A 26,336-nucleotide genomic window follows, 5' to 3' on the forward strand; every position below is an offset into this window, starting at 1 on the left:
AGGGTCGTATTTCCAGTGCTTATGTTGCCAGTGCAATCCTGACTTGAGCATTGAATAGAGTTCTAGAATACGACCCTTCGAGTCTTCCTAGATGAAATTACAAATCTCCCCCTAAGCCTCTACACGACGCCCCCGTTTTTTTTTCTGGGTCTCTTACAAGGGGGCCTAGATGATACAGAGAACGAATCCGCTCGTTTTTGCAATACAAATAAAGTTCGAATATCTGCCGCTTTACCCCACATGAGAATCCCGTAGGACATTATACTATGGAAGTAACTAAAGTAAACTAGTCTAGCAGTACTAACATCGGTAAGCTCACGTACTCTGCGGACCGCGTATGCAGCGGAGCTTAATCTGCTGGCCAGGGAAGATATATGTGGAAACCATTGAAGTTTACTATCTAAGATCACTCTCAAGAAGATTGCTTTATTAACAAGGTCTAACTTGTCTCCGTTTTTTTCCATGCTTGGACTAGTCGATTTTACGTTAGGTAATTCAAATTTAAGACATTTTGTCTTCTTGACATTAAGCAACAAATTATTAACATTAAACCAATAAACTACCTTAGAGAGGGTATTTATTTATTTATTTATTCTTAAAGGTTTACAGCATTCTTTAATATTAATTTATAAACTGAATGTAAACTTATAAGCCTATTAAAAACCTCCATTCTAAGCCTCCACATATGAAAATCTATATACAAAACATATGTTAACACTAATTGTTAATCCTACATACGCATATACACTTTAGTTTAATTTAGTTTAAGTCCAATAATAATATCAACGACATAAATATATACATACATATATTCAACATAATAAGATTTATATACCTACTTATAATTTGAGCATACCCACCATATCTAAAATATTTACTAGTTATTGCCTTTTAAAAATAATTCAAACCCACAGTTCTCTTTATAGATGTAGTGCTAGACGCAAATAAATCAAAGTCATTATCGGTGCTATACTTGTTAAAGGTTTTACAGCTACGTACCATGAATATATTTTGCCTGTAATTTGTGCGGACATTTGGTAAGTGAAGCAGAGGGCGCTGCCGCAAAGCCAGTGCGTTAGCACGAAGACCAATCATGGACAGCAATTCCGGACAGTCAATTTTACCATTTGCCAGTTTAGATAAGAGACACATGTCATTGATTTCCCGACGCATTAACAGTGGCAAGAAGTGGTATCGCTTACATCGATGCTCATAACTCAGCGACTTTTGTTTGGCCCTAAAGTCAAGAAAACGCAGAAATCGTTTCTGTATCGACTATAGAGCCTATCAATATAAATACCATATTGCGGATTCCACACTTGGGACGCGTACTCGAGATGGCTTCGCACGAAGGTGCAATATAGTACTTTAATTGCCTTCAAAGATTTTAAATGACTGGAAATTCGCATCACGAACCCGAGGGCCCTAGAGGCCTTACTAGCAATATGATTGACATGATCCTCGAAAATTAGCTTGCTATCATGTATGACACCCAAATCTCTTATTTTATTAACTCTGGTCAAACTGTGACCCTGGAGGAAATAATTGAATCCTATTACGTTGGTCTTACGTGTGAATGTCATACAGAAACACTTTGGAAACATTAAGATCTAACTTATTTAAGACACAGCATTGTTCAAACCGCAGATCTTCATGTCGTCTGCGAAAAGAATGGATTTTGAATTTAAGAAACATTTACCGATGTCCATTATAAAAATTATGAATAACAGCGGACCCAGAATTGACCCCTGGGGAACACCAGAAGATATTTCAGCCCACCGCGACGCCTCGCAAAACAACAGCCTGGCTACGATTGGCAATGTAGGAGGCGAACCAACGAAATAAATTTCCATGAATTCCCGCCGCATGGAGTGTGGATATGGAGTAGCATGCAATGATCGATTCTATCAAAACACTTTATATAGTCTGTGTATACCACGTCAACTTGCGCTCCCTTCTCCATTCCATCGGCGATGTACTCATTGGCAATAATGAGGTTGGAGGATGTTGAGCGTTGTCTGAGAAAACCATGCTGCTCTTCACTAAAAGAACTACGTAAACTAGAATACACATCCTGATGAAATAATTAATATGGTCATAGTTCATGTCTGTCTGTTTTAAAAATCAAGGATGTGTCGTCAGCAAACAATACTATTTAGCAACGATCCTTAACAAAGAATGGCAGGTCATTAATATAAATCAGAACTAAGAAAGGTCCCAAGTATTGAACCCTGCGGAACACCAATTTTTACCAGAGAACCCAATATATATGTATAATAATCCTTTTTTTATGTATAAATTCCATAATTAAGTTACTCACAAATCACTTAGTGTTATGTTTGCTTTCAAACATGAAACCTATAATATACATAAAAAAGGATAAATTTAAGTTAGATGTGTACTAAATCCATATGACGAAAGCGGAATACTAAATCCATATGACGAAAGCGGAATTTGACGAGTGTCGTTATTGGTTGTCCACATTCGTCATTCCTGACGAACAGGAACTGAAATCATGAAAAAAACTATTTCTGACGAAACTGGAATATGACGGATGTATATTAAATCAAAAATAGTACTTAGACCACAGACATGTCTGTGACTTTGACTTCCAACAACTTACATGAGAGGTATCGCTATATTGTCAGGGGTAAGAACATTGACTTAAAACTAATTTTATAAGTCAATGTTTGTAAGTCAATAGGTAAGAAACACGCAGACTAGTATGTCCTTTTGCTTATACCTATTGCGATGTTGATAAGTACATTCAAATAAAATAAAAAATATATTTTACAATTAACCAAAACAACTTACCTACAGTAATTTAGTGATCTAAAAGCGACATTTGGTTATTTATTATTAATGTATCAGTAACGAGATGCTGTCGTCGCCGTTTTCTCGGCCTACTCCAATGGGAGACCAGACATAATAGTATGCATGTATATACGGACACTTGAATGCTACAGTAGTGTTATTATTGGCGATTGATTGAAAGTAGGGCCAGTTGACAGGAGGCTTGAGTTGTGTCAGGATAAAGTGGCGTTCCGTGGTCTCTGCCTACAGCTTCTGTGGGGCTAGGGTGAAAGTAGGGTCCCGGCCCACTACGAACTTGTGGGATCAATAATAACTGTTAACCTGTAACCTGTAACACCATACAGTACAACTTGTAGATAAACTTATATTACTCTCATTCATTACAAGCTATGGATAACTTATTAACAGTAATCACTAGTTAACAAATGTTTAATTTGTAAGTGTAGAGCTAAATGCAGTAATTTTGCATCCAACTACAGCACAGTACTTTTGACAGGAAGCTAAAATTCGAATTTCTAGGCGTAATAAAGAAAAGGAATCAGTTATACTTTGAATTTATTTTGCTTGAAATTACATTTTAAGGAAATTATAATTTGTAGAAGATGGAACTGGAAACTATTGAGTGTTCTATAAATGTAAATATTTAATCCTTCAGCTTCTTCTTTGGGCGCAGGTTGTTAGTATGCCCACACTTAGTCTTGCGGCAGTTGGTAGCACGCGGGTGAAGGCGGGCATAGCACTTGCGACAGATCATTTTATCGCAGTTGTACTTCATGGCCAAGATACGGAGAGAAGGTTCGATGGTGCCTGGACATAAAAAACAGTTAAAATTTACAAAGAAATATTTTACTGTGCTTTTTTATTCTACTAACTGTAAGTACTTATACATACCTCCTCTAAGCCTAAGCACTAAGTGCAAAGTAGATTCTTTCTGAATGTTGTAGTCCGACAAAGTACGGCCATCCTCCAACTGTTTTCCAGCAAAGATCAATCGCTGCTGATCTGGAGGAATGCCTTCCTTATCCTGAATCTTGGCTTTTACATTCTCAATCGTATCGGAAGCCTCCACCTCAAGAGTGATGGTCTTCCCTGTGAGGGTCTTCACGAAAATCTGCATTGCAGTCCTGGAAAGAGATTTGTATTACAGGGCAAACATTTACTGAATTTTTGATGATCGATACGATCAAGGTGGTCCAAAAAATTAAAATGAATAACAAAATGCGATCGCTGTCAAGACGACATGCCACGCGGAGATTCAAATTTGGAACTCGAACGCCATTAAAATATCATACAATATTTTTTAACACTACATATTTTTAGCAAGACATACTTACGAATTACCGCTCGTAAAATAAGGCAAAAAATTAGAAAAGGTAACCTAGTAGCAAGTTACCTTTTTACAACAACGTGCTCAAAAACTCAAAAAGAAAGACCTGTCAAAGTCATTTACGGAACCATTGAAGAAAAGAAAAATGGCGGATTGTAAGTTTAGAAATTAGATTACAAATATGAAGAAAAAAATTGGATCTAGTGATAAAAGTATATCTATTTATTTCAGGAATATGCTTCAGAATTTTAAATAAAAAAGCCTTAGATTACTTCTACAATTTAGTGCTACCAATATTTTGAGTCTAAAACTTTTTTTAATTTTTCGATTGTTTAATAAAATTTTCATTGGGCAAGTATTAGAAGTACGTTCCAAAACCAAATAAATCTAAGAAAGTTTTTAACAATTAACGAATTTTTACATTATTTGCTTCAATATTTAATTATTTGTCCTTACATCAAAATAAGAATATAAATTAACAAATATTTAAATCTTTCTTCGTAACATGCTATTTCAAACGAAACAAAAGTAGCTTTCGTTCTATCATTCGTCATCTGCCACAAAGGTTTTTGAACGATAATGGCATAATTCGATGGAAATACTTGTTTCGTAACACCACGATTTTTCCTCAGAAACTTTAATTATTTCTAAACAACAAGATGTACCATCAACTTAGCCGAGTAACCGGTAGGCTAGTCGCTGCTACTAATCTGCAGAGCCCACTGTTTCCAGTTGTGAGTATTTTTTTAGTATTTTGAAAGAGTTAATTGAGACTTGAGATTACAATATCGTTATCGTTGGATATTTTTCGACAGGCACCAATTGCCCTGCAACGAGTGGAGCCCCCCAGCATCCAGTACAACACCGCGCACCTGTCTACTGTAACCGAGGCATCCGCGTGCCCTGCGCCTGGCAAGAGGAGGCTCATCCCTGGCACGAACATTCCCTACCCCCCAGTCTCAGAGACCATCCGCAAGCGCCAGGAATTGTTCCAGGTACATATCTGCCGTCCACTGATTAAAAAGCGGCTAAGTGACAAATGGTCAAATTTCCGTTTTAAACAAAAAAGATAGAGCACAAAATCCTCCTTTAAACAGTTACAATTAGGTAACGTGTTCGACTTATCGGAACACCCTAGAGATGCATAGCTGAACTATCATTAAATGGATGTAGTTAAGCAAATAGGATCCAATCCACAAAGTTATAAAAAAATTAGTTTTATGTACCAAACGATTCCTCTTAGATCAGCAAATAAAATCCAACATATAAACATTAATAAATATCTCTGGAGTTACATGACACTATAAGTTTTGAAAATAAAACAAGTGTGAGAAACACTTTTGAACTTCAAATGCCATATCTGAAAAGTGAGTGGATGTGGATTGGATCTTTTTAACTACATCCAATGTATGATGATATATCAAAAAAATATTTTGTCACTTAGCCACATTTTAGTTAACGGATGGCAGGTATAGTCAATCATGGTTTCGAACATCATCCAACGTAAAACTGTTATCAACATCTGAACCTTTGATCATGTTTTAATTGCCAACTTAGTAATTAAATCCATATTTGGTTTGCTGCAGGATGCTTAAATTTGAATTTTAATATGTTTTGCAGAAAGATAATGACGTACCTGTGTTCCTGAAAGGTGGTCCAGTTGATGGTATTCTCTACCGCTTCACAATGGCCCTATGCATTGTTGCACTTGCGGGTATAGCCCACACCATCTATGACCATGCTGTTCCCAAAGCCAAGTGAATAATCGGTTAAATTACAACATTCTGTACTAGCCTTTGTTGTGTATTATAGACTTGAGCAATTTAAATAAATTAAACCAAAACTACCACGTGTTTTCATAATAAACTACTAATAAAGTGAAATTAGCATGAGTTTTTTTAATTTATTGAACAGTTATTGAATTCTTCCTGGTAAATTAAAACAAACATGAATTTAACACTTCTATATTTCATTATATAGCATAGCGTTATTTACATTAGTTATAAACATGTAACATTACAAACACTGGCCTCTATGATGATTCCCAAAGGAAATGCATATCATTTTACAACATACATAGCATTGACTATGAGTAATTACTGAAATTCTAATCTTCATTACTTTTTTACAATAGTTGCACCAAAATATGCTATTAAATAATGTTAAACTGAATAGCAATACACAAACTGATGAACACACATTACATTTACATTCAACATATAGTATAAAATGTGAAACTACATCAGGTACATTGCAAAATCGGTTTTCATAAAAATACGGGATTTCAAAAGAGTATAAACGATCCATATCATAATTGTTAAATATGCATGTAAGCTAGACAAAAGATAATACATAAGAAACACCATCTAATTGGATTCTACTACAGAAAATGCTTCAACACAGCCATAATAAAAATCCATAAAAAAAATAAATTCATAAGTAAAATAAAATAAGATCACAGGGGCAATAATAGGTAGTATAAAAAAACGATGGGTACCAATTAGGTATAGGCAATTAACATAAACATACGCTTGTGTTATAAATAACATACAGATACATTTGTATGTATAACTAACATCAAAATAGGAATCACGCAAAATTTTCAGGAACTGTAAAACAATATTACGAATCATGGATGAAATGAGATAATATAATATGAAAGTGGGTACAATAACAAGGCGATTGTATTTAAATTCTTAAAATAATTATTTGTGTAAATACCTTTAAATTTATTTGACAAATCATACTGATTTTATTCAAAAAAATTAAGAAACAATGCTAACATGACTTACAAACTTGCTTAACAAAATTTCTAACTTGCTTAAAATAAATATATTTTGTCTAAGATTGCACCTACATATTTAGTAACAATTTCGATGCTTTGCAACTTTTAATAAACTATACCTACTGATAAGGAAAAAATTTGATTCATATTGCAAAACTTACTTTGTTCAATGTAACTTACAATAATTATAAATACTTTGATCATTACGTTTCGTACGCATTTTATTTTCTAATAAAAACCAACAAACGTTTTGAAGAATTACATTATAGATATTTCATGATGCCTTAAAATTACAATATTGAGCTGACAAATACGTAGTTAACGGCCGGCAGCGAATACATCAATTGAATATATGGGTGGTTCTCCAGAAACAATGTCAAGAATTTCGCCGTTAAATATCAAGTGAAACTGGTACATAAAAGTAATTAATTTTCTTTTAAGTCTCTCAATTATTTTATTTGTGTCTTAATTATTTTATTTCGCAACAATAATTAATAAAAATAACTATCGTTTTTCGTATTAACATCTTGAAAATTCCTTAAAATATTTCTGGCTGATTTCAACACGTCACTTTTAAAAATGTTATCAAAAATAACTAAGTCTGCCTTAAATAATAATAATATGTTTTATTTTTCTCTCACATCAGATAGATACATAGTAGAGTTTCAATTTTGTGAGAGACCGGAGCCTAAACTAGGATACCCTGTGTCTTAGGTCTCCTGGTCCCCCCACCTTGATTGTACAGTTTATTTACTCTATTTAATTCACACATTGTATTGTCCTATTGATCAAGATACAAGAGAAAAGGAAAATAAATACCAATATCTACCAAAACGGAGGCGAAAAGAAATGTATTTTAGCAATTGATAGTATTTCATTACTTTGACTTAAGAGGCGTGGAAATATAAAAATTACTGAATATTAATTGCTATTATCGTAGCTCCGAATAAATTGTGACAATTATTTTTAAAAACCTAATAATGTACATGTCCGAAACAAAATTATGCGTTGTCGATAATGTGGCCCGTCTATCATTAATTCCCCAAATGTTACAAATTTAAATAGTTCCACTATTTGCATTTTTGCCGAGAACCACCCGTATGTTAATTACTTATGATGGTCGCGGACGTGCTGGCAGAGGGGGTGGTGCGCCCTGTCTGGCGGGGACAGGAGGTGGTGGTCCAGTCGGCGGTGGCGTGCTACTAGGCGGTGGTGGTGGTGCGCACGCGGGTGGTGGACCGCTATCTGCAGGCGGTGACGTCACGGGAGGCGAATTCGTTGGCAGTAGCTGTGAAACTGATTTAACTACGGCGTCTGGAGTTATGGGAGCTGGGCGCGGAGGTGGCGGTCTAGCTGGACTTGCAGGTGGAATTCTAGATGGTACCAGAGGTGTCGGTGAAGGCGCTGGTGGTCTGCTCGGTTGCTGACGACGCGGAGTAGGCGGAGCCGATCTGAGCGGACGTTCAGGCTGAATATCACCAAATAACGGTACAGTATTATTCGAACAGAGACCTATTTCCAAACGCAATATATCAGCCCAGTTTGGAGTTTTCAGTGTTATTGACATTGGGATCGAGCAGACATTGATGTGGCCTTTTTGTGTGGCGGCTAGCGCATTTTGACCATCTCTGAACGTGATACTCAATGAATGATCATCGTTGAAACGCACAAGCGTAACTTCACCTATAGTCGAAAGCTCTTGCAAGACAGCAGACATGACATTATCGTCGAAAATCGAATCCTCAGAATTGATTTCTTCGATCGGTTGCACTATAATACTGGCATCAGGAGGTCCAAGATCTTGAACTACTTCGTAAAACACTTCCATACATTTAGTATAACTGACCTGCAACACTTCTACTTCTAAAATCGCTGCAACGGGCCGATGATCGCTCTGCTTCAGCTCCGCGCGACCGTAATACAGTAATTTTCCAGCTGCTAACTCTGGCGTCGTTTCTGGATCAATTGTATATTTTCTGCTTCTCCATAAAATACGGTCAGTCCAAGCCGGTGCACGGCATTTCTCGCTGGTGTCATAATCATCGCTAAATAGATCGTATTTATACGTAGGCGGAAACGTGATCTCACCCTCAAAACAGTTTTTGAAAACAAGATCCTGAGACTTTTGCTTTATAAGTTGATCATTTTCCAGAAGCCTCTGTAGATTATTTTGTGATACAAGTAATCGTACTTCATCCTTATCTAAATCAATGCGATAATTAAAGTCGCCGCACCAAAATACGTAATCGTGTGAGTACAATGATCGACCCATCGGAAAAGCGACTTTTCTGGTAATTTCAGCGTAGTCAGCGTTACGTTCTGTAACTTGTGATTGGCCGGCAGCAAAATGTGCACATACAAAGCACAGTGATGTTCCATATATAACCATTCTAATAGCTACAGCTCCTTTATTTCCTGTTGTACCTCCTAAACCTGTTTTAACGGAATCAAGAGCAACATCCCTTATATGAGGAATTAAATCTTTCCTTACAAAAACAAAGAGACAAACTCCAACTAATTGATGACTTGATAGAAGCGTGTAGGGAGCATCTCTACACAAAATTTTTTCAAGTTCTTCACTCCAAGCTTTTGCATTATCTGTACTGGCAGCCATGATGTTGCTAGCATTCAAGTCAACAATTTCTTCAAACCCTATAGCAAATATGTCAGATGGGTGATCGTTTACATTGACAGTGGTCACTAAAGCTGAATTTGGGCAATCCAATAACCAGTCAGCTAATGAAACATCCTTATAGGCAAGACTTCTGAAATGTTTACCTCCATTGACATTGTATGTGCCAATAGTAATACGAATACTGGAGGGTTGTGTATATTCAGTTGATCTACGGCACATTTCTCTGAGAACTGAAGTAGATGTGTGCAATATATGGGAGGGTAATAAAATTCTGGTACGATCTGCTAGTTCAGAATTCAATGTGGATCCCAGCAAGAGTATATCAATTGCTTCTTGCTTTGAATTGTCTAATAAATTATTTTGAATGGTACGAGCAGCAGATCTTGCTCCATCAATCAACTTTGATCCACCCTGAATAGCTCCAGTGCCTGCATAGATTTTAGATATTTCATTACCATTATTAACCCACATTTGCCGGAACACTTCCTCAAACCTGTTTACATTTTGCTTTTTATCAATGCATTGTAACAACATCAATTGTATGGCTAGCATTTCCAAACCTATAAATGTTTGAATGGAGTTAGTTCTATCCAAGCAATCTAAGCAGTTGGTACGTATTACACCTTTTTGTACATTGTAAATATCATCACCTTTTGCACTAAAAATGCCAATTGTATCATAGTAGGTTTCAATTATTTTTTTGAATTTTGCAAGAGCCGTTTCAGCTGATGCTGCCCGTACTTCTTGATGATAATCAAAAATTATTTGTGTGACATCACTGTGTGCAGATTCATGAATATGTTTTTGGAAAGCATTGCTGAGTGTCGCTTCCCCTTCACTACCCCCTATCAAACTTGAACCCAGAAGGTTGACAACGATAATGTTGCCATAATTACGTTTCAGTTGTGAAAAATGCCTATCACAGGCAGAAGTTGATGCGTCATATCCTCGTGACATCTTTACTTTGTGTGATCCCACTTGTATTCCTGGCTGCTCCCAAAACAGAGGTACAGAGCCTCTGGTTTGTATGTAAGAGGCAACAGAATCATCTATATAGATAGACTGTTCTGTTTCTACAAAGTTAGCAACATTGCCATCATCGTTACACCCCCTTACATTGAATCGGGTGCCAGCTCTTTCACAGCTGAGTCGCGATACTAGTACAGCTCTCGCTTGGCGGTGGCCTACATAGATAGTGCGTATTTCAACTGAGCCACACATGGCCCTGGTGAGCCAGTCATCGCAATCAATACCGTATCTTATCAAATGTATAAATAATGTTCTATTCCAAAAGAACCTGTTGTCAGGAGTGGAAGTTTTGCTTTTTCTTTGTGAGCATAATGTGAGATCAAAGAGAGCATCATTAACTTTGCTGGAATTCCAGGAAAAGTAAAATGTACCTGAATTTAACAATTTTCTCACCTCTGCAACTTTGTCTTCACCTTGAGAATGATAAAACAGTGGCAGAAACTGTGTTTGTGTAATTTTGAACACTTCGACGTCTCCAACTTTTCCAACTGAGCAGCAACCCGTAACGAGAACGAGATAAAGCAAACAAGTTTCACCAGAATTCAACTGAAGCACGCCCAGGCACCCGTACGCGTCAGCGATTTTATGATACTGCTTCCGAAGATTTTCTGTTTCTTGAGACGATAGTGAAACTACGGCTTGAGATTCAAACAGTAGCGAAGTATCTTTATTTCTGTGTTGCAGAATTATACTGTAGGGATTCGGCGGTGCTGATTTCTCCAGGACTTTGAATCCTTTAGACATAGCCATGACTGCTGTTGATGTTACATGCAGCTAGCCACGCGCTATCCGCCCCCTTGTAACTTATTTTATTACTGCAATTTTCGCAGCAGCCTCGATACTCATAAATCTATGGTATACAGGAATCGACCGACCACAAACGAAATGTCAAACACTTGTTTTTTAGTGAAGCGTTGACAAGTATGTAGTACTCAACCAATAAATATCAAAATTATAAATGAATGAATTTGTTTCAAAATTAGTAAAAAGAAAGAAATAATGAATTATTTATGCCGATTTACAACATAGGAAACACATTATATGATTTGACACATAATACAAATAATTATATAAGAATTAATACGACTTAGTAAATAATTAAATAAAGGAAGTACTAAAATTGCGCTAGAGTATGCACTGTGCTATTACGGAATCCATCATACACTCAGCTTATTGGAAATATCAAGCTTGCTAGATATCACAATCATGCAACGCAAAAAATCCAACGCAAAGCAAGCGGCCTGCGCAAGCGAGTGACTCGTGAACAGTCCTGCCTGCGCATATGCGACAGATCTTTGCATATGCGCGAAGCGAGTCACGCATGCAAACGAAAAACGCAAGTGAAAGACTCGTCAGCACGGCCACAAACTACTAATACAAGATAGTAGTTTGTGGCCGTGCTCACGAATCTTGTCGTGTCACCGAAAGTGCTAGGACGCTGATTTTCAGTGGACTCTGTAACGGCATACATGCGGCACGATACAAAGCAAATGTATTTTCATAAAAAAATTAAAATAAAATAGGTACCATGTCATGCCCAATTAATTACAACATGATTGAATTGGACGTAGTTAGAATAAAAAGATCCAAGTCACAGCTTAGAAAGTTCACAAGTTAGAGCGAAAATGAGTTACCTATGTCACGTGATTCACCGTAGCCTATTCTTTCATGCCAGAGAGACTCGTGTCGATATGTCTAGTATTGGCGAAATTATAAGTAGCCTGTTGAAAAAAATGACATTTTCCCAGAAATATTTTTAATGAACGATCCAGGTATCCTGGACTCTCATTCAACAATACATAACATGATCCACTTGTGTATGAATCATTATTAAAAAATACTAAACCATGAAATAGGATGGCCAATTAGATTCAAATAAACTTGAATCATTTTGTTTTTATTGTTTATTTTGTAACCAAATGCTCCAAAGTGATTTGTATAGGGGTTTTTAAAATCTTGAAACAATAGGATCCAAAGTAACTTGGATGGTTTTGATTATTCTTTTTAATAGGGACAGAATGTTCCACGCGTAGTCGGTTTCACGTTACGGGGTGTGCTTATGCTCTTCGGTGGCACAGTGATTAGTACAATAGGCGTTGATGAGGAGGTTACAGGTTATCGAACCTGGAACCTCCTCAAATTGGCTCAAATCAGGGCGATCCCTGATACAGCACTAGAAATTATACTCAAGTCCTTGCCATTGTATTTCCAGTGTTTGAAATCATACTCAAGTCCTGACTTGAGCATTGAGTAGAGTTCTGGAATACGACCCTCAGATTACATCTGAGACTGTAATGTAAAAAGTCAATAAAAACTTAACTTTTTCTTAAGTAATTAATTATAAAATCACAGAAATAGTACAAAATTGAATAAAAATAAGTAAACTTGTTGTGCACGTAAACCCGTTATAGTAATTATTGAGTCCTGTATTTTGGTCTGCAGGAAGAAATTTCTTTTTGAAATAAGCAGTACCTTTTGTTTGTGTTTTCCGTTTTACTAAATATGATTTGTGTTTTCCTGTACAATAATAATTAAATAAATAAAATAAAACAACTACTTACTAAAATATTGGCAGAGGAAGCTCAAAGTCAAAGATCATTTATTCCGTAAAATAAATTTACACTTGAAAACGTTACTTTATTCTTTACATTACATTACATTATGCTACTGCTCATTCACTGCCATTCACTACGCTAATTTCCCTGAGAAGAACGAGGAAAAAACTCTAGGGATTGCTCTTTTCAAATAAACCTAAATGCTATGGAATACACCTTGAAGCAAATTTGTGCGGATTCTGGAGCCATGTCGTCTTTCCATATATCTTTATAAACACGTAGTCTTCAATTTTTTTGTTTAATTGGGCAAAACTCGTTACTTTAAAACTCGTTCTATAATAAAACTGAGAAATGCTAAATTCACGTGTTAAGCTCATTTCAGTGAATTCAAAACTTTAAAACGCTCCCCTGTGAACTTGGCAATTTCGACATACGATACTTTACGCAGGATTTCGAATCGAATTCTTCTAAGCTCTACTAATAAAACTGTCGGATTGTTCAGCAGCTGCGTGAATGGCATATGAAATGAAAATAATACATATTATTATTTGGTAATGTATTTTGTATTAACCTTTATCCACACAGGCATAAATAAACACTTATAAACATAATAAATAATAACATAGTTTAAAGGCTAAAGTTAACATATTTGTTATACAATGCCATAGAATTAGTAGGCACAGTAATGTGGCCAGTCTTTTTTTGTACGTAATTGTGATATATTTCGCGGGAAGCGCGCGTGACGGTTGGCGGGATCACGTCGATGGTGCTGTCGATAGTGAATGCGCTGCTCACCGTCATTACCACATGGTTGTCGCTCTTGTACCGCGGGTTGGAACGTCGCTCGAAATTCACGTAGCGCTTGTATCTACAATTTTGTACAATTAGCATCTAATCCAATTACTATAGTACTTTACTTTGTAGAAATAGTATTTGGAGACAGAATTCCATTTGAAATGGTGGCGCTAATCAACAATAGCGTTACAATTTAATTCAGAAATCAATACTTTTGATATTAAAATTGAAATTCTTACCAAAGACAAGTTGTTAGCTTTTGAAATGTATACATAGAATAGAAACATTTATTTTATATTAACAGAGACATAATATTACGATTCCAAATAAAATGTCAAGGGATAATCAAACACAATCGTCAATAATAATATACTATGGAATATAAAATAAAGTACTATTACTAAAAACCATTAATAAACGCAAAATATTGTCCAAATGCAATAACATGAAATAAAAATAAAATTATGAAACTTGGTTAAAAAGGTTTCTGCAAGATTAAATATTAATCAGAACACTAACATAAGCATATCTCGTTTGTTAGGCTCAGCCAACAGGATACGGTTGGAGCGCTTGATGGCAGGAAAACTCGGCGTGTGGGTAGGCACCTCCGGTTCACTGAGCGTCTTAACCACTTCGGCCAATGGAGAGGGAATGGCCTGCCGCGAGCTCGGCGACGAACTGGTTAAGTCGTCTTCCGTTGAGGAGTCGCTGTTCGAACTGTGAACAAGGTAGATTATACTTAACGCATATACATACCCATAGTTGCGCTTTGTAAGTAGATATTCATTCACAATATTTATAATAATAATAATGTACTACGTGTACCAGAGTAACGGAGTTCACTCTGGTGCCAAATAAAAATTATGTAATATAAATAACCTTTTGTAAAAAAATTTGTCAATGTAGTTCGTACATAACAAAATTGTAATATCAACAGGGATCTCTCTATATAGCAGCGTATATAATAAACATTTTTTTTATTTGATTTGATTTGATAAACAGAAGTAAAGTGGTGTAGATTGAATTGATATATTGACTTACTCGCTAGAATTATTAGAAGTGGTACTGGATCGTCCGCTGATGACGGGGTTCTTGGAAGTGGGGCCTTTCGTTTGTCCAATAGCGCGACCGCGGACCACAAACGGACTGAAACTCTCCGTGAACGTCGGTGCTAAATCCCGTAACGTGTGACACATCTGGAATACAGTTCGAGATACAATTAACGTAATTAAACACGTCACGTCACGCATCATTTAATGAAAAACAAATAACACTCCCATTATAGTAACTAGTGTGTATAATGACCACGGAACAAAGAAACAATGGAAGTGCCTTAAGCCTTTTTAATTACTATCAGAACCGCTGTCGCCAAAGCTCACATAATCATAGGGTAAACACTATAACATCTTGATAGTGATTGGTCGTAGTTTCTAATTTAAAAAGATGTAACACATTCTGGACTGTCAATATAATTTAAACTTTAACCAGTTGGCATATCGTTAAAAGTTCAATACCTATTGTTTATTTTGAAATTTCATTCATCTATGAGGCGACGAACGATTAACGTTCTCCAAAAAAAGTCTACCATATTGCAGCAGTTTAAGGTTAAGTTTCGTTTCTTATAACAAAAATCAATTAGAATAAATAGAAAGCGGAAAATTCATTTGAATTAAATAAAATAAGACTTAACGATAAGTACCATTTTTGCACTTCAAATAAGCAAAATAATGCATTTTTCCACAATTGTCGAGTTTTGCGTGAGATATGACACGACTAAATGTACAAAGCGAAAATGTCGGACTCAGCTCAAATCTGTGAAATTACGCGTAATGTTGGCACGCGTGTCCCGCCCTCTAATCACTTCTACCGTATTAAATTGCTACTTATAGATATAAGGCCGCCTGATGAACACTAGCTAATTCCGTGATATTTACTTCACTGCTTGTTAAGTGTTCTCACTGTATTTTTTTAATATGCAATAAAGAATATTTCATTCATTCATTCAAAGACCATAGAAAGAACTAGCATAACGTTATGACAGCAGCAGTTTCTTCCTGTATTATTGGAATGCATGTGTACAGATAGATATCAAATTTTATGATTTTGACTCCTTACTTTTCGCCTACCTATTAACAATTAACCTGCCTTAAGCTCGAAGCATTCCTGCAACTGCGTATATTCGAAGGGGCGGTTGCAGTCGTGGTAGAGATCGAGCATCTCGAGCGAGTCGCTGTGCATGCCGATGATCTCGCAGCACAGCTTACGCATCTCATTGCAGGGTCTTGGCAAGTACTTCAGGACATCGTCGTCCCACCATTTCGTCATCGATCTGTAGTGATACCGTGAGTTATTTGTTTAGCAGGTAAACAACAATACTGCCCTCCTTATCATAACTAACGTAATCAACATTTTTAGCGAAATTGAGTTATTAACATTTTTTTTATGATACCAAGGACAGGACGAGCAAGTCATGTTAAGTCAGTCAAGTCTGGTGTTAAGCGACACGTCTGTCCATAGCAGTTGCAGTGCCACAAAGAGCGTTTATCGCAAAGATTTGAGGGACACTGCCATGCCACTAACACCCTTATCCTTCAAAACCGAAACACACTAATGTTCACATTACTACTTGGAAGCAGAAATGGGACTCTTTCACAAGGAGTTCTACTGCTACTAACAGGTTTAGGATTAGCGAAACGAGATCTAAAACCCCCTATAATCGTTATTTTTTAATATCTTTATTTAGGTGATTTTTATTGTTAAGAAAAATCTGAATAATTGACATATTTACTACCAAAAAAGAAACTTTAGGCACCATTGACTTACAAATAGTCACCAATGTCTCGAAAGTTACCGAAATGCAAATGCGTTAATTATGACAAGGAGGCGAGGGAAGAATACGCCGCTTGATGTGCTTGTTTCTTTATATATCTGTTTGTATTGTATTGTCATAACATGGAATGTTCGGTCCAATTCAATATGCATTTTTGTAACCATACAATTGCACTAAAATATATTTCAATGGAACGAACATTACAATGATAAAAGAATAAAAGACATTGATTGAATTTTCGCTTTTATTTTTAAACATGAACATTTAGTGGAAAAGGATGTTAAGTAAATTATCAAACCACTTTAAGCAAAAGAAACTTTACTAAAATTCAATACAGTGACGGTCAACTGTCGATCTTTGAAGTTTAAGTACATACATAGCAGGTATCGGTTTTTTAAAAAAAGAATTACGTTGCCGCCGTTAGTTGAAAGGGCGCATGTGAAAAATGAATGACATGTACCTACTGCCGTGATGAGCCCTGATGGCGTGATTAGTAAAAAAAGACGAAGCCACTATTATTTTTTCCTAGGTGGATTACATATGAAGTTACCATAACAGAAAAGGGAGTAAGTACCCATAATTTTACGGTCAAACTAAGTTACATGGATGTATTCACAAAACAAATTGGTAGAAAGGCGTAATTGCATGTATACGTCGTTTCGTTTTAAAATGGTAAAGACGCAGGTCACGTTTAGACTTTCTAAATGTTCCTCAGTTAAAGCTCTACATGTATTGCAGTTACTGAAAAACGTTAATTTTCCAGATGTGAGTTTAATAAAATGTAAAGGGCGGAGAGATCAAATCCCAGTGCTTCTTCGTGATTTACAAAATCAAATGACAGTAGCAATGTAACTTTAGACATGTTGATCAATAAGGTCACACCACGGGTTCTACTTCCTGACACTGTCAAGAAAGAGCTGTTGCAGAAAATTAAAACTCATATTCTCACGCAAAAGGATCACTAAATCTGTATCATATTCTGGTCATTAATCTCTACATTTCTAGGTTGCATTTAAAGATATTTAAGCTTGCCTTTTTTGTGAAAAATGAAAAATGTTACCTTTCTTTGAAGCAATAAAAAAATCTTGAAAATGTTTATATAAGCCATAGTGTTTTTCTTATTTAAAATGTAAATGCGCATCTGACCTCCATCCCATTTGATGGAAAGTGACGATGAAGTCGACGATGGAGCATGCACAGCTAATGCCTATTCACTTTCGCCTTGACAAGGTCCAAGTTATAACGTTCAGGGAACAAGTTTGCAGGCAGGGAATTCCACTCCATAGCCGTTCGCCATATAAATGTGGAAGCGTAACGTTTCGTGCGAATCTTTGAAATATCCACAAGATAGGAGTGGAACCCAAGCCCCCGGTGATGGAAAGGGGAAGGCGGAGTTATATAGAATAGAATAGAATAGAAACTCGCGCCCATCTTACCTAGTATTGCGTATTTTACGAACATTTTTTTACTAAGTTGAAAATAAAAATAAGCACATGAATAAAGAAAATGGTATAAGTAAGTAAGGGTAAAGCATAAATAATAAAATATTTTAATTCCATATTTTGCATATAATATAGGTTTATCTTACTGCGTTTGAAGAAAATGTCTACGTTTTTTCGTTTGGAAACAGCAGATATTTTATCATTTAATTTCTTTACACGATATTTTCTCGGTTTTGAGTTTTTGTCGCAAGCGCCCCTTCAACGGCGGCAGTATGAAGAACTTAGAATAGTAAAACAACTTTAGTACTATGCAATATAATTGCCAAAACCATACCAGTTATTTGTTATCGTATCACTGAGAAAAATAAGTAAAAAAAGGCGAAGTAAAGTTGTATCACACATACCTGTTAATGGGAATAAAGACTATAGCCTCAGGATGGTGCAGATAATAGTCGCTCTGGTATTCCCAAATTGGCGGTCTGGACGTATCGGGTATGAAGAGCCCCAGGAACAGATTCATGGAATTCTGCTTTTCGGCATCAGAAAACGTATTGGAGTAGTACCGACTGAGTGTCTGCATTATATCGTTGCCGTGGGATGACCAAGGAGCTGTCTTGCGGTAGGTTTTTATCCTTATATAAAAGAATTCCACTTTTAGGGGAGTTTACACTGAGTATACAATGTATTTGATGTATTTGTTGCCTTAAATAAGCAAAAGTCTCTCCTATTACGGGAATATAGTATAATAAGACAAGTATGGTAACTCCATACAAAACAGCAACGCAGTTGAAATGTGCGCACGAGCGCCGTGCGCCGCCGTATGCGGACGCACACATTCGCATAATAGTGAGAGGCGCATGACACGACACGAATGTGGGCACACGGCACGCCGCGGGTACGCACACCTACAAGCCACGCTGTTACGTTTGTATGGAGTTACAATACTTGCTATATTATACTGTGGCTGAAACCAATCCAAGATTCAGACCTTTTAATATTAGCACATTCGCGCGAGCACCAACAGCACGGTTGCACCAAAAGCTGATTGATACGCTGTGGCAGATATTTTTCTCATTTATTAACGCAAACGTTTATAAACATTTCTTCTACAGGCTGTTAAAAGAATATATATATAACAAATAATTATACTGACGTCAATATTTGTTGACGTCTAAAAACCGCCTGCCGACGTTGCGCGGTCATTGGTATGAGTGTAGTGTTTACTTATCCTGTGAAATTTCGATACTGCGTGTAGCCAGAGATTCAATAATTATTAAGATTTTGTATGGGGAAATAGCGTTCTCATAGTTTCATCGATGAAATAAAAAAAATGAAACGACGTAATAGAACGTTGTTTTACATAACATACTAATATTTAAGTCGACATAGAACGTACCTCGCGCGAATGTGTTAATTTGATATTCCCGACTCTGATTTTAAAATATGAGCCTAGTTAGTAAATCAAGTATGAGCCAAGTTACCTGTGAACCAATTGAGATCCACCATACTGCAGCGCTAACGTGTCGCCGTGGTCTTCGTACAACCCTTCGAGTAGTCGCGCGCAGTCCGAATCGAATTCTATCACCGGCTCTCCCAGAAGGCCGAGAGCATATAGCTGAAACGAACATTATAATAACGAACACACTAATAATAACCCACATACTCAACATAGCCCCGCACTAGGGAAACCCCGTGTCGCGGGTGCCATGGACACATACACCACCACATACAACCACAAATCACACCCAAACTCACGAGAAAAATAAATGTAGGCCATACAAATATTTCTCCCGGCCCGGGAATCGAACCTGGGACCTCTGCGTGGCATTCCGGCATGGTAACCGTTCGGCCACGGATACCTCCGTTGTACTTATAATAGAGTGGCCAATTTACATCGCTCCAAAACAATCTTATTTAAATATACGATGTCGTAACGACCCATTTAAAATAAACATTCCGCGGAAGTCATTACTTACTTTAGACGTTAATGTTTATTTCACCTTTTAGAAAATTTCTACTGTAGTCACCAAAACTACTCTAGTATGACAAGTATTCCATTAAATAAAATGGAATTTGATATGAAATTCGTGTGTCGTCATGTTGGTATTTATTCTTAGGGTCGTATTCTAGAACTCTACTCAATGCTCAAGTCAGGATTGCACTGGAAACACAAGCACTGTAAATACGACTCTAATGGCAGGGACTTGAGTATGATTTCGAGTGCTTTAAACCATACTCAAATCCTGACTTGAGCATTGAGTAGAGTTCTAGAATACGACCCTTAGATTGCCTGATTCGTTTCTAAAACTTGTTGCTAACAAAGGGTCCGTCTATGGTTACTGCTTCTAACTACTTACAGATAGCTATCTCTCTCGTATGGGTCCCGCGGGTAAACTACGTGTAATACATATATTTATATATACATTCCACGCATACATGCTAGGTTACACAAACATTCTGCATATTACACATAAATCTTGTAATTTGATTTAAGTTGTTTAGAAATTGTAATTAAGTTTATTGGATTTCGAAAAAACAAAAAAGTCATGATTTCGCCAATGTCAAGTAAAAATGACTTTGCACGGTGGTAGTTTTGTAAAAATAATATGAAGATTATGGCGGACGACGCCATTAGCAAGGCCGGTACCTCCCACAAACTCCAATTTTTGCTCCATCCTGACATTCAGTAAACTTAATTACAATTACCAAAAGCGACATCTCTTGTCAGGTGCTGGTAAGTATAAAGATACCTGGCTGAGTGAAGAAATTCTCACAGATGCTACGGGGCGCTACGCCAAAAAGTTGTTAAATAAACTAAAAACAAAGATCTACAACAAGCACATGGAAAAACGTGTAAGTGTAAGTGGCTTAGTTGGCATTGCGTCTGGCACGGTGTGCTAGAAGACGTTGGTTCGAATTCAGCCGGATCGAATTTTTTTGTCTTAGTATTCGATTGTTGTATTAATATTATAACAAACCAGATGTTTAATAATGTTTACATATAAAATTAAGTTACTTGCAGTAGGTATTAAACTAAACTAACAATTTTCTTGTACTTTTAATTAGTTAATAGCTGAATATGTGAGTGAAAGAAAAATATTATTGCGTTATTTAGCCTTTTCGCGATTTTTTATTAGTTCGTGAAAAAACGTTCAATTTTCTAGCCTAATATATCAGAATACTATCGGCATTTGTTGATTTTCCATATATTGTATGCATCCACGTCATTCCGCTCTCTGTAAGTAGGGCCTAAACATTTTTAACATCATACTAATGATTCATAGTCAAACTAAATCATAATACCTGATATGCCAAGACGCATTTGCCAATTGCAAACTGCGCAGTATTAGTTCGATCTAGACAATCGACGCAGTTGACTCGTACCAATCCTGTCTGCAGTTGTCCAGCCTGATGTCCTTTCACACCCGCCTGCTCACCATAGCCATCCGAGCTCAGAAATATACCCGTCCGTTTTACTACTGTGCGAGCTATTGCCGATAAACTGGAAATCATATTTTTAAAGCTATAATCTTTGTCAGCGTAATTTACCTTATACTAATTTAATGATATGTTTTGGTATACTATAAACATGAATTGGATGGTAATTATAAATCTAAATCTATAACTTACTCACTTATCAAGCACTTTAGCATCAGCCCCCTTATTCATTCGTGCCATGTCTAAATGAAAGTATTGAATAGCATGCTCTGGTGGCAGGAACTGATTTAAATATCTCACAGCATTGCTTATCACGTCAGTTAGCAAAGACTCATGTTTCTTCTTCTCACGTTTCTTGACTAAATTCAGGAACATTATCGGGGAGCCATATCTCCTCAAAAGATTATTCAAATGCCTTCCTGGGATTTCAGCAAATGGGTCACTGAGATCAATAGCTATTTGTGGTTTAGGCACCATTTTGGACACGTCTTGAGACCAGTAGCTAGGAATCGATCCTCTTATTTGGACAAAAGAGCTGAATCTGTAAATTTAAAGGATCAAAGTTGGTGGTTGTCCAGCCTGTCGGTAGTGGTCGTTAGTTTCGTTCGTGGTCACTACTAGGGGGCCGTAACTGATCACAGCTCTTATCACTGCTGTGTAGAGCCAGTGTTATCTTGGGTGAAAGTACCCATTGTTTACTTACCATTCTAGAGCATTGCCAGGTGACAGTAGCTTGCTTGATAAGGAACTGTATGACGACACGGAACTTAATATTGTACACACTTAGTTGGAGTTCTCTTCCCAATTGATTTGTTAAATTAGCGATAATTAAAACCTTTAATGACCCGATTGAAGTGAAACTTTATACTGATAATGAGTGTCCTAATAAAAAAGTTCCCCCCTCCCCTCTCCAACCCCTCCGCGTTCCACGTACTTTTTGACCCATCCCTGTATGTCAACATGTCAATACAGATACTTGAATATGCAGATAATAATACCTGCCAGTGCAAAATGATGAAACCATGGAATCATGGACAATCTGCTCTGTTTCCACTTCATTAGCAACATCGCCGTGCATGTTAGCCCCTCTCTTCAAAAATCTAGTACCAGCATACCTATTACTCCTTCTGGCTATGAGTGTCAAGTAAACAGGTCTACCAAAAATGTTTAAATTACTTTGCTCTATGAAACCATGCACTATATATAGTATCCAATCTGGATGTAAATGGGAATGTACTGCTGATAGTAGGTGGCTGTTCCATACAAATCTCCACTCAGGTACTGTTCGTACTCCGAACTCTAATTTTTGGTGTTGTCTGAAATAGTAAAAACTATTTAGTAATTACAAAAATTCAAACTTTAGATTGATATTACATAGAAGAGCTATGTTTACCCAGTCTTCTCACGTCTTTGCTGCAACTGCTCCTTCCATGTCTGAAAAATGTCTTCATCATCCTCCATATTACATGTACATTGGTTATCATCAGCCACAGATAACCTTAAATTAGAATGATACACAGCAGCAGTGACTGGCTCAGGGAATAATGCTGGAGCCAATTTTCTTGGAGGAGCCATGTTCATTTGTAAGGTGTGTGTTATATCATAGCTGTAGCTATAATAGAAGTTAGTAGATAAGTCAACGGCCATGAACATCTTAAGATATCTCTGCTCGTCAGGATGCTGAGGCTTACTATTGTCACTTGGAATGTATATCATTGCTGTATCTTGAATTTTGTATATGGAATGTGAGCCAATCATGGCAATTTTCCTTCTTTTTGTGACAAGTATTATGTAATAGCCTTCTAGGAATCTGATAAAACCTGTAACATAACCTAAATACATAAATAACTAAAGAAAGAACCTACCTAACCTACTTATACAGGGTGTAATTGTTAAGTGAGCCATTATTCCATAAATATAAGAGATTTTGATATCTCGATAAGCTTTAAAATGATATCGAAAGTACATTACCTAATGAGCAAATAGACATTAACAACTTTTTTTAAATAAAACTAGAAATGTCCAAAATTTTAACATTAAAACACTCTCATACATTTAACATGACATTCGTAGAGAAGTTTTAGTTTTAGACCAACTTCTGCTGTTCCAATTTTTCTCATCCCATACAACGAACTGATCCTTGCTTGGAACTAAGTAAATCAGCACTAAAAAAAAATTTTATCAATTTTATTTATTTTTATGGACTTGACCAAATATAAGTTAAGATAAGTTTTATCAATTTATTTGTATCAGTTTTGTCATATGTTAAGTTATTGTTACCTCTTACAGTAGGAAAACTAAAGCCTCTGCACAAATGCCATATTAAGAGCCTGGGCACACTTAACAATTACACCCTGTATAGTCACTTTGTCTGTCAAGCTGCTTAAGCAGCTTAAATATTTATTTTTATTAGCCTATTCTGTCCCATTGATAGGCAAAGATTTCCCTCACTGCTATGATATTACAACAAATATGTCCCTATAATATAATCATCACTTAACTGCCTCAGTGGCCGAACGGTTACCAGACTGCCACGCAGAGGTCCCAAGTTCGATTCCCGGGCCGGACGAAATATTTGTATGACCTACATTTATTTCTCCCGTGAGTTTGGGTGTAATTTGTGGTTGTCTATATGCGTGTCCATGGCACCCGCGACACAGGGTTTCCCTAGTGCGAGGCTATGTTGAGTGTGTGCATTATTATATTATTATATCAAGACCGTACCAACAATTCCAAAAGCTGACACAAGTTTATTAAGCCCCGAGGCTTTACCAGCTCTGTTGCCAAAGCCAATCATGTTAAGGAGCTGATGTATTTCTTGCTTGTTGTACTCCACTTTATCATCCACTAGAATAAGCTCTCGCGGATCTGTTCTGTCGATCTTGAGTACTCTGAAGCGTGTCTGGGTATTGTTGGAGCCTATGAGGTAGAATCTCTGCCAAGAAAAACTTTACTTTATTCTCAATTCCGAATTGAATTTCATAAAACGAATTTGAATATATTATATTACAAAATGTACAAATAATATAAAAATTAGGGAAAAATAATATGAAAAAGATTTAAACACTTTTTCAATTTTGGTTAGGTCAAAACTCTTTCTTATTTTTTGTACACATTTCATTTGAATTCATAAGTAAAGTTTAAAATAATATAAAAAACACACCTGTTTAGTTTCATAGAGGGCAATCCTCTGTATAGAGCTGATAATAGGGTGGAACATCACACTTTGTTTAGACATCTTCCCGAGTAATGTTTAGCTTAATAAACACTGCACAATGAATAACAAAGCACATTAATAACTTAATTTTCGTGGGGAAAAAACCTCACATTTCTATAAAATCCGAATAATAATAAAAGTATATCTTACGTTTGCGTGATTGCTGTCATCTCATGTCCACAGAACACTATACATACTACAAGGAGCTCACATCTAAGAGCTCAAATCTGTAGTGTTGGGTCATGGAAAAATTTATTTAAACCTATTTTACAGAAAATAAATATTTATATATACCATAATTATGCAGATATTTTTCCTTTAATTTTTTAATATTTTTTTTAATATTAGTTTCACGGCATTGGAATACTGAGACCTGTCAAAAATTTAAGTTACTGAACGAAAACTATGGAATTGTTGGAAGTTTTTTCACCGTTGTGAAATCATTCTAAATCTTGTTTTTCTATAAGTGGCTTATAGTTTTTTAACAATAATAATAACGCACACACTCAACACAACCCCGCGCTAGGGAAACCACGTGTCGCGAGTGCATTAAAACGAGAGAAATAAATGTAGGCCATACAAATAGTTCTTCCGGCCCGGGAATCGAAATTAGGACCTCTGCGTGGCAGTCGTGGCATGATAACCGTTCGGCCACAGAGGCAGTTAAACAAGTTTATTTTATAATTCATGATAAATAAAACTTCTGGTTATTTCTAAAGGTAGAACATCATATGAGCCTTCCAAAATATATTTTCCAAATTTTTCCATTATAAACTTCTTTAATAAAATAAAATTGTATGGCTAAAAACAAGTTACAGAAAAACGAGAATTCTAATGATTGGACAATAGCGCAAAAAAATCGTTTTGGCTCCATTGTTTTCGTTCAGTACCATTTACATTTGACAGGTGTCAACGTCAAATGTGGAAAAGTATAGGAAAAATATCTGGAAAAATATTTATTTTTTCTGAAAAATGTGATTTTTTCAAAATGGATTTTTTCCATCGCCCAATACTAGTTATAACAATATACGCTTCAGACTTCTTTATCTTTTTGACTCCTCAGACAAGTTCCTCAGAAAATTAAATATCTCTGGAATCTCTTTCAACTTTTTTCAATCAGTTTAGAGTATTAATTAATTTGAACACAAGATTTTATAATGTCGAAGAAGCAAAGAATATTCATATTGGGACTATTTAAAAATGGTCTTATCCATCAATTCGAACATAGTATAATGAACCACTATAGTAATTATTAACAATATTAAATTGTGCAAAATAAAGTGACTTGTAAATTATGATTCTTATCTCGCCACTCTCGTACATTCCTATAAACTTTTACGAACATCAATTGATACGTGAGATAATTAATAGATGGCGTTACACTACGATTTGAAATCTTGATGAGGGAACATGGAAGGAAATACAAAACTATTTAGTTTTTTAGTTTTCTACTCCACAATAAATAAAAT

At 36.2% G+C, this 26,336-nt stretch overlaps 4 protein-coding genes across 6 annotated transcripts; 1 reads left to right on the forward strand and 3 right to left on the reverse strand.

Moving 5' to 3' along the window:
* Positions 1-3,387: 3,387 nt before the first annotated feature.
* LOC113226835 (ubiquitin-60S ribosomal protein L40) lies at positions 3,388-4,263 on the reverse strand. 2 transcript variants are annotated; one of them, XM_026459608.1, is made up of 3 exons: positions 4,149-4,263; positions 3,706-3,938; positions 3,388-3,621 (listed from the first exon to the last, which is right to left on the reverse strand). In XM_026459608.1, exons 2-3 carry the CDS (start codon positions 3,929-3,931, stop codon positions 3,458-3,460), a joined length of 390 nt encoding a protein of 129 aa, XP_026315393.1. In that variant the 5' UTR covers positions 3,932-3,938; positions 4,149-4,263; the 3' UTR covers positions 3,388-3,457. The 2 variants fall into 2 exon arrangements, with proteins under 2 accessions (XP_026315393.1, XP_026315392.1); XM_026459607.1 differs by lacking the exon at positions 4,149-4,263 and having other exon boundaries at positions 3,706-4,021.
* A 456-nt stretch (positions 4,264-4,719) lies between these two features.
* On the forward strand, positions 4,720-5,987 carry LOC113226880. The gene is made up of 3 exons (XM_026459675.1): positions 4,720-4,875; positions 4,957-5,136; positions 5,762-5,987. Exons 1-3 carry the CDS (start codon positions 4,801-4,803, stop codon positions 5,900-5,902), a joined length of 396 nt encoding a protein of 131 aa, XP_026315460.1. The 5' UTR covers positions 4,720-4,800; the 3' UTR covers positions 5,903-5,987.
* Positions 5,988-6,082: 95 nt separating this feature from the next.
* Positions 6,083-11,458, reverse strand: LOC113226879 (synaptojanin-1). Its single transcript, XM_026459674.1, has one exon. The coding sequence runs from the start codon at positions 11,338-11,340 to the stop codon at positions 8,038-8,040; it is 3,303 nt and encodes a 1,100-aa protein (XP_026315459.1). The 5' UTR covers positions 11,341-11,458; the 3' UTR covers positions 6,083-8,037.
* Positions 11,459-13,347: 1,889 nt separating this feature from the next.
* On the reverse strand, positions 13,348-25,089 carry LOC113226853 (polyphosphoinositide phosphatase). Of its 2 annotated transcripts, XM_026459632.1 has the most exons (13): positions 25,018-25,089; positions 24,814-24,918; positions 24,375-24,585; positions 23,044-23,470; positions 22,649-22,966; positions 21,847-22,191; positions 21,516-21,714; positions 19,694-19,827; positions 18,617-18,844; positions 16,086-16,269; positions 14,982-15,136; positions 14,460-14,657; positions 13,348-14,013 (listed from the first exon to the last, which is right to left on the reverse strand). In XM_026459632.1, the coding sequence occupies exons 2-13, from the start codon at positions 24,886-24,888 to the stop codon at positions 13,773-13,775; spliced, it is 2,715 nt and encodes a 904-aa protein (XP_026315417.1). In that variant the 5' UTR covers positions 24,889-24,918; positions 25,018-25,089; the 3' UTR covers positions 13,348-13,772. The 2 variants fall into 2 exon arrangements, with proteins under 2 accessions (XP_026315417.1, XP_026315418.1); XM_026459633.1 differs by lacking the exon at positions 25,018-25,089 and having other exon boundaries at positions 24,814-24,926.
* Between the last annotated feature and the right edge of the window lie 1,247 nt (positions 25,090-26,336).

Source organism: Hyposmocoma kahamanoa, unplaced genomic scaffold, assembly GCF_003589595.1.
Source record: "Hyposmocoma kahamanoa isolate Upper Pololo Valley unplaced genomic scaffold, ASM358959v1 202, whole genome shotgun sequence".
Lineage (NCBI taxonomy): Eukaryota > Metazoa > Arthropoda > Insecta > Lepidoptera > Cosmopterigidae > Hyposmocoma > Hyposmocoma kahamanoa.

What these genes read in the sequence shown, in the direction of transcription:
- LOC113226853 (XM_026459632.1), bottom strand. Translation starts at nt 24,888, where the DNA reads ATGTCTAAACAAAGTGTGATGTTCCACCCTATTATCAGCTCTATACAG. An exon ending in GATGCTAAAGTGCTTGATAA is followed by an intron (nt 21,715 to 21,846) that starts GTGAGTAAGTTA and finishes TATGATTTCCAG; the next exon opens with TTTATCGGCAATAGCTCGCA. An exon ending in ACTTCTAATAATTCTAGCGA is followed by an intron (nt 14,658 to 14,981) that starts GTAAGTCAATAT and finishes CCTTGTTCACAG; the next exon opens with TTCGAACAGCGACTCCTCAA.
- LOC113226835 (XM_026459608.1), bottom strand. Translation starts at nt 3,931, where the DNA reads ATGCAGATTTTCGTGAAGACCCTCACAGGGAAGACCATCACTCTTGAG. An exon ending in AGTGCTTAGGCTTAGAGGAG is followed by an intron (nt 3,622 to 3,705) that starts GTATGTATAAGT and finishes TTTTATGTCCAG; the next exon opens with GCACCATCGAACCTTCTCTC.
- LOC113226880 (XM_026459675.1), top strand. Translation starts at nt 4,801, where the DNA reads ATGTACCATCAACTTAGCCGAGTAACCGGTAGGCTAGTCGCTGCTACT. An exon ending in AGAGCCCACTGTTTCCAGTT is followed by an intron (nt 4,876 to 4,956) that starts GTGAGTATTTTT and finishes ATTTTTCGACAG; the next exon opens with GCACCAATTGCCCTGCAACG. An exon ending in AGCGCCAGGAATTGTTCCAG is followed by an intron (nt 5,137 to 5,761) that starts GTACATATCTGC and finishes TATGTTTTGCAG; the next exon opens with AAAGATAATGACGTACCTGT.
- LOC113226879 (XM_026459674.1), bottom strand. Translation starts at nt 11,340, where the DNA reads ATGGCTATGTCTAAAGGATTCAAAGTCCTGGAGAAATCAGCACCGCCG.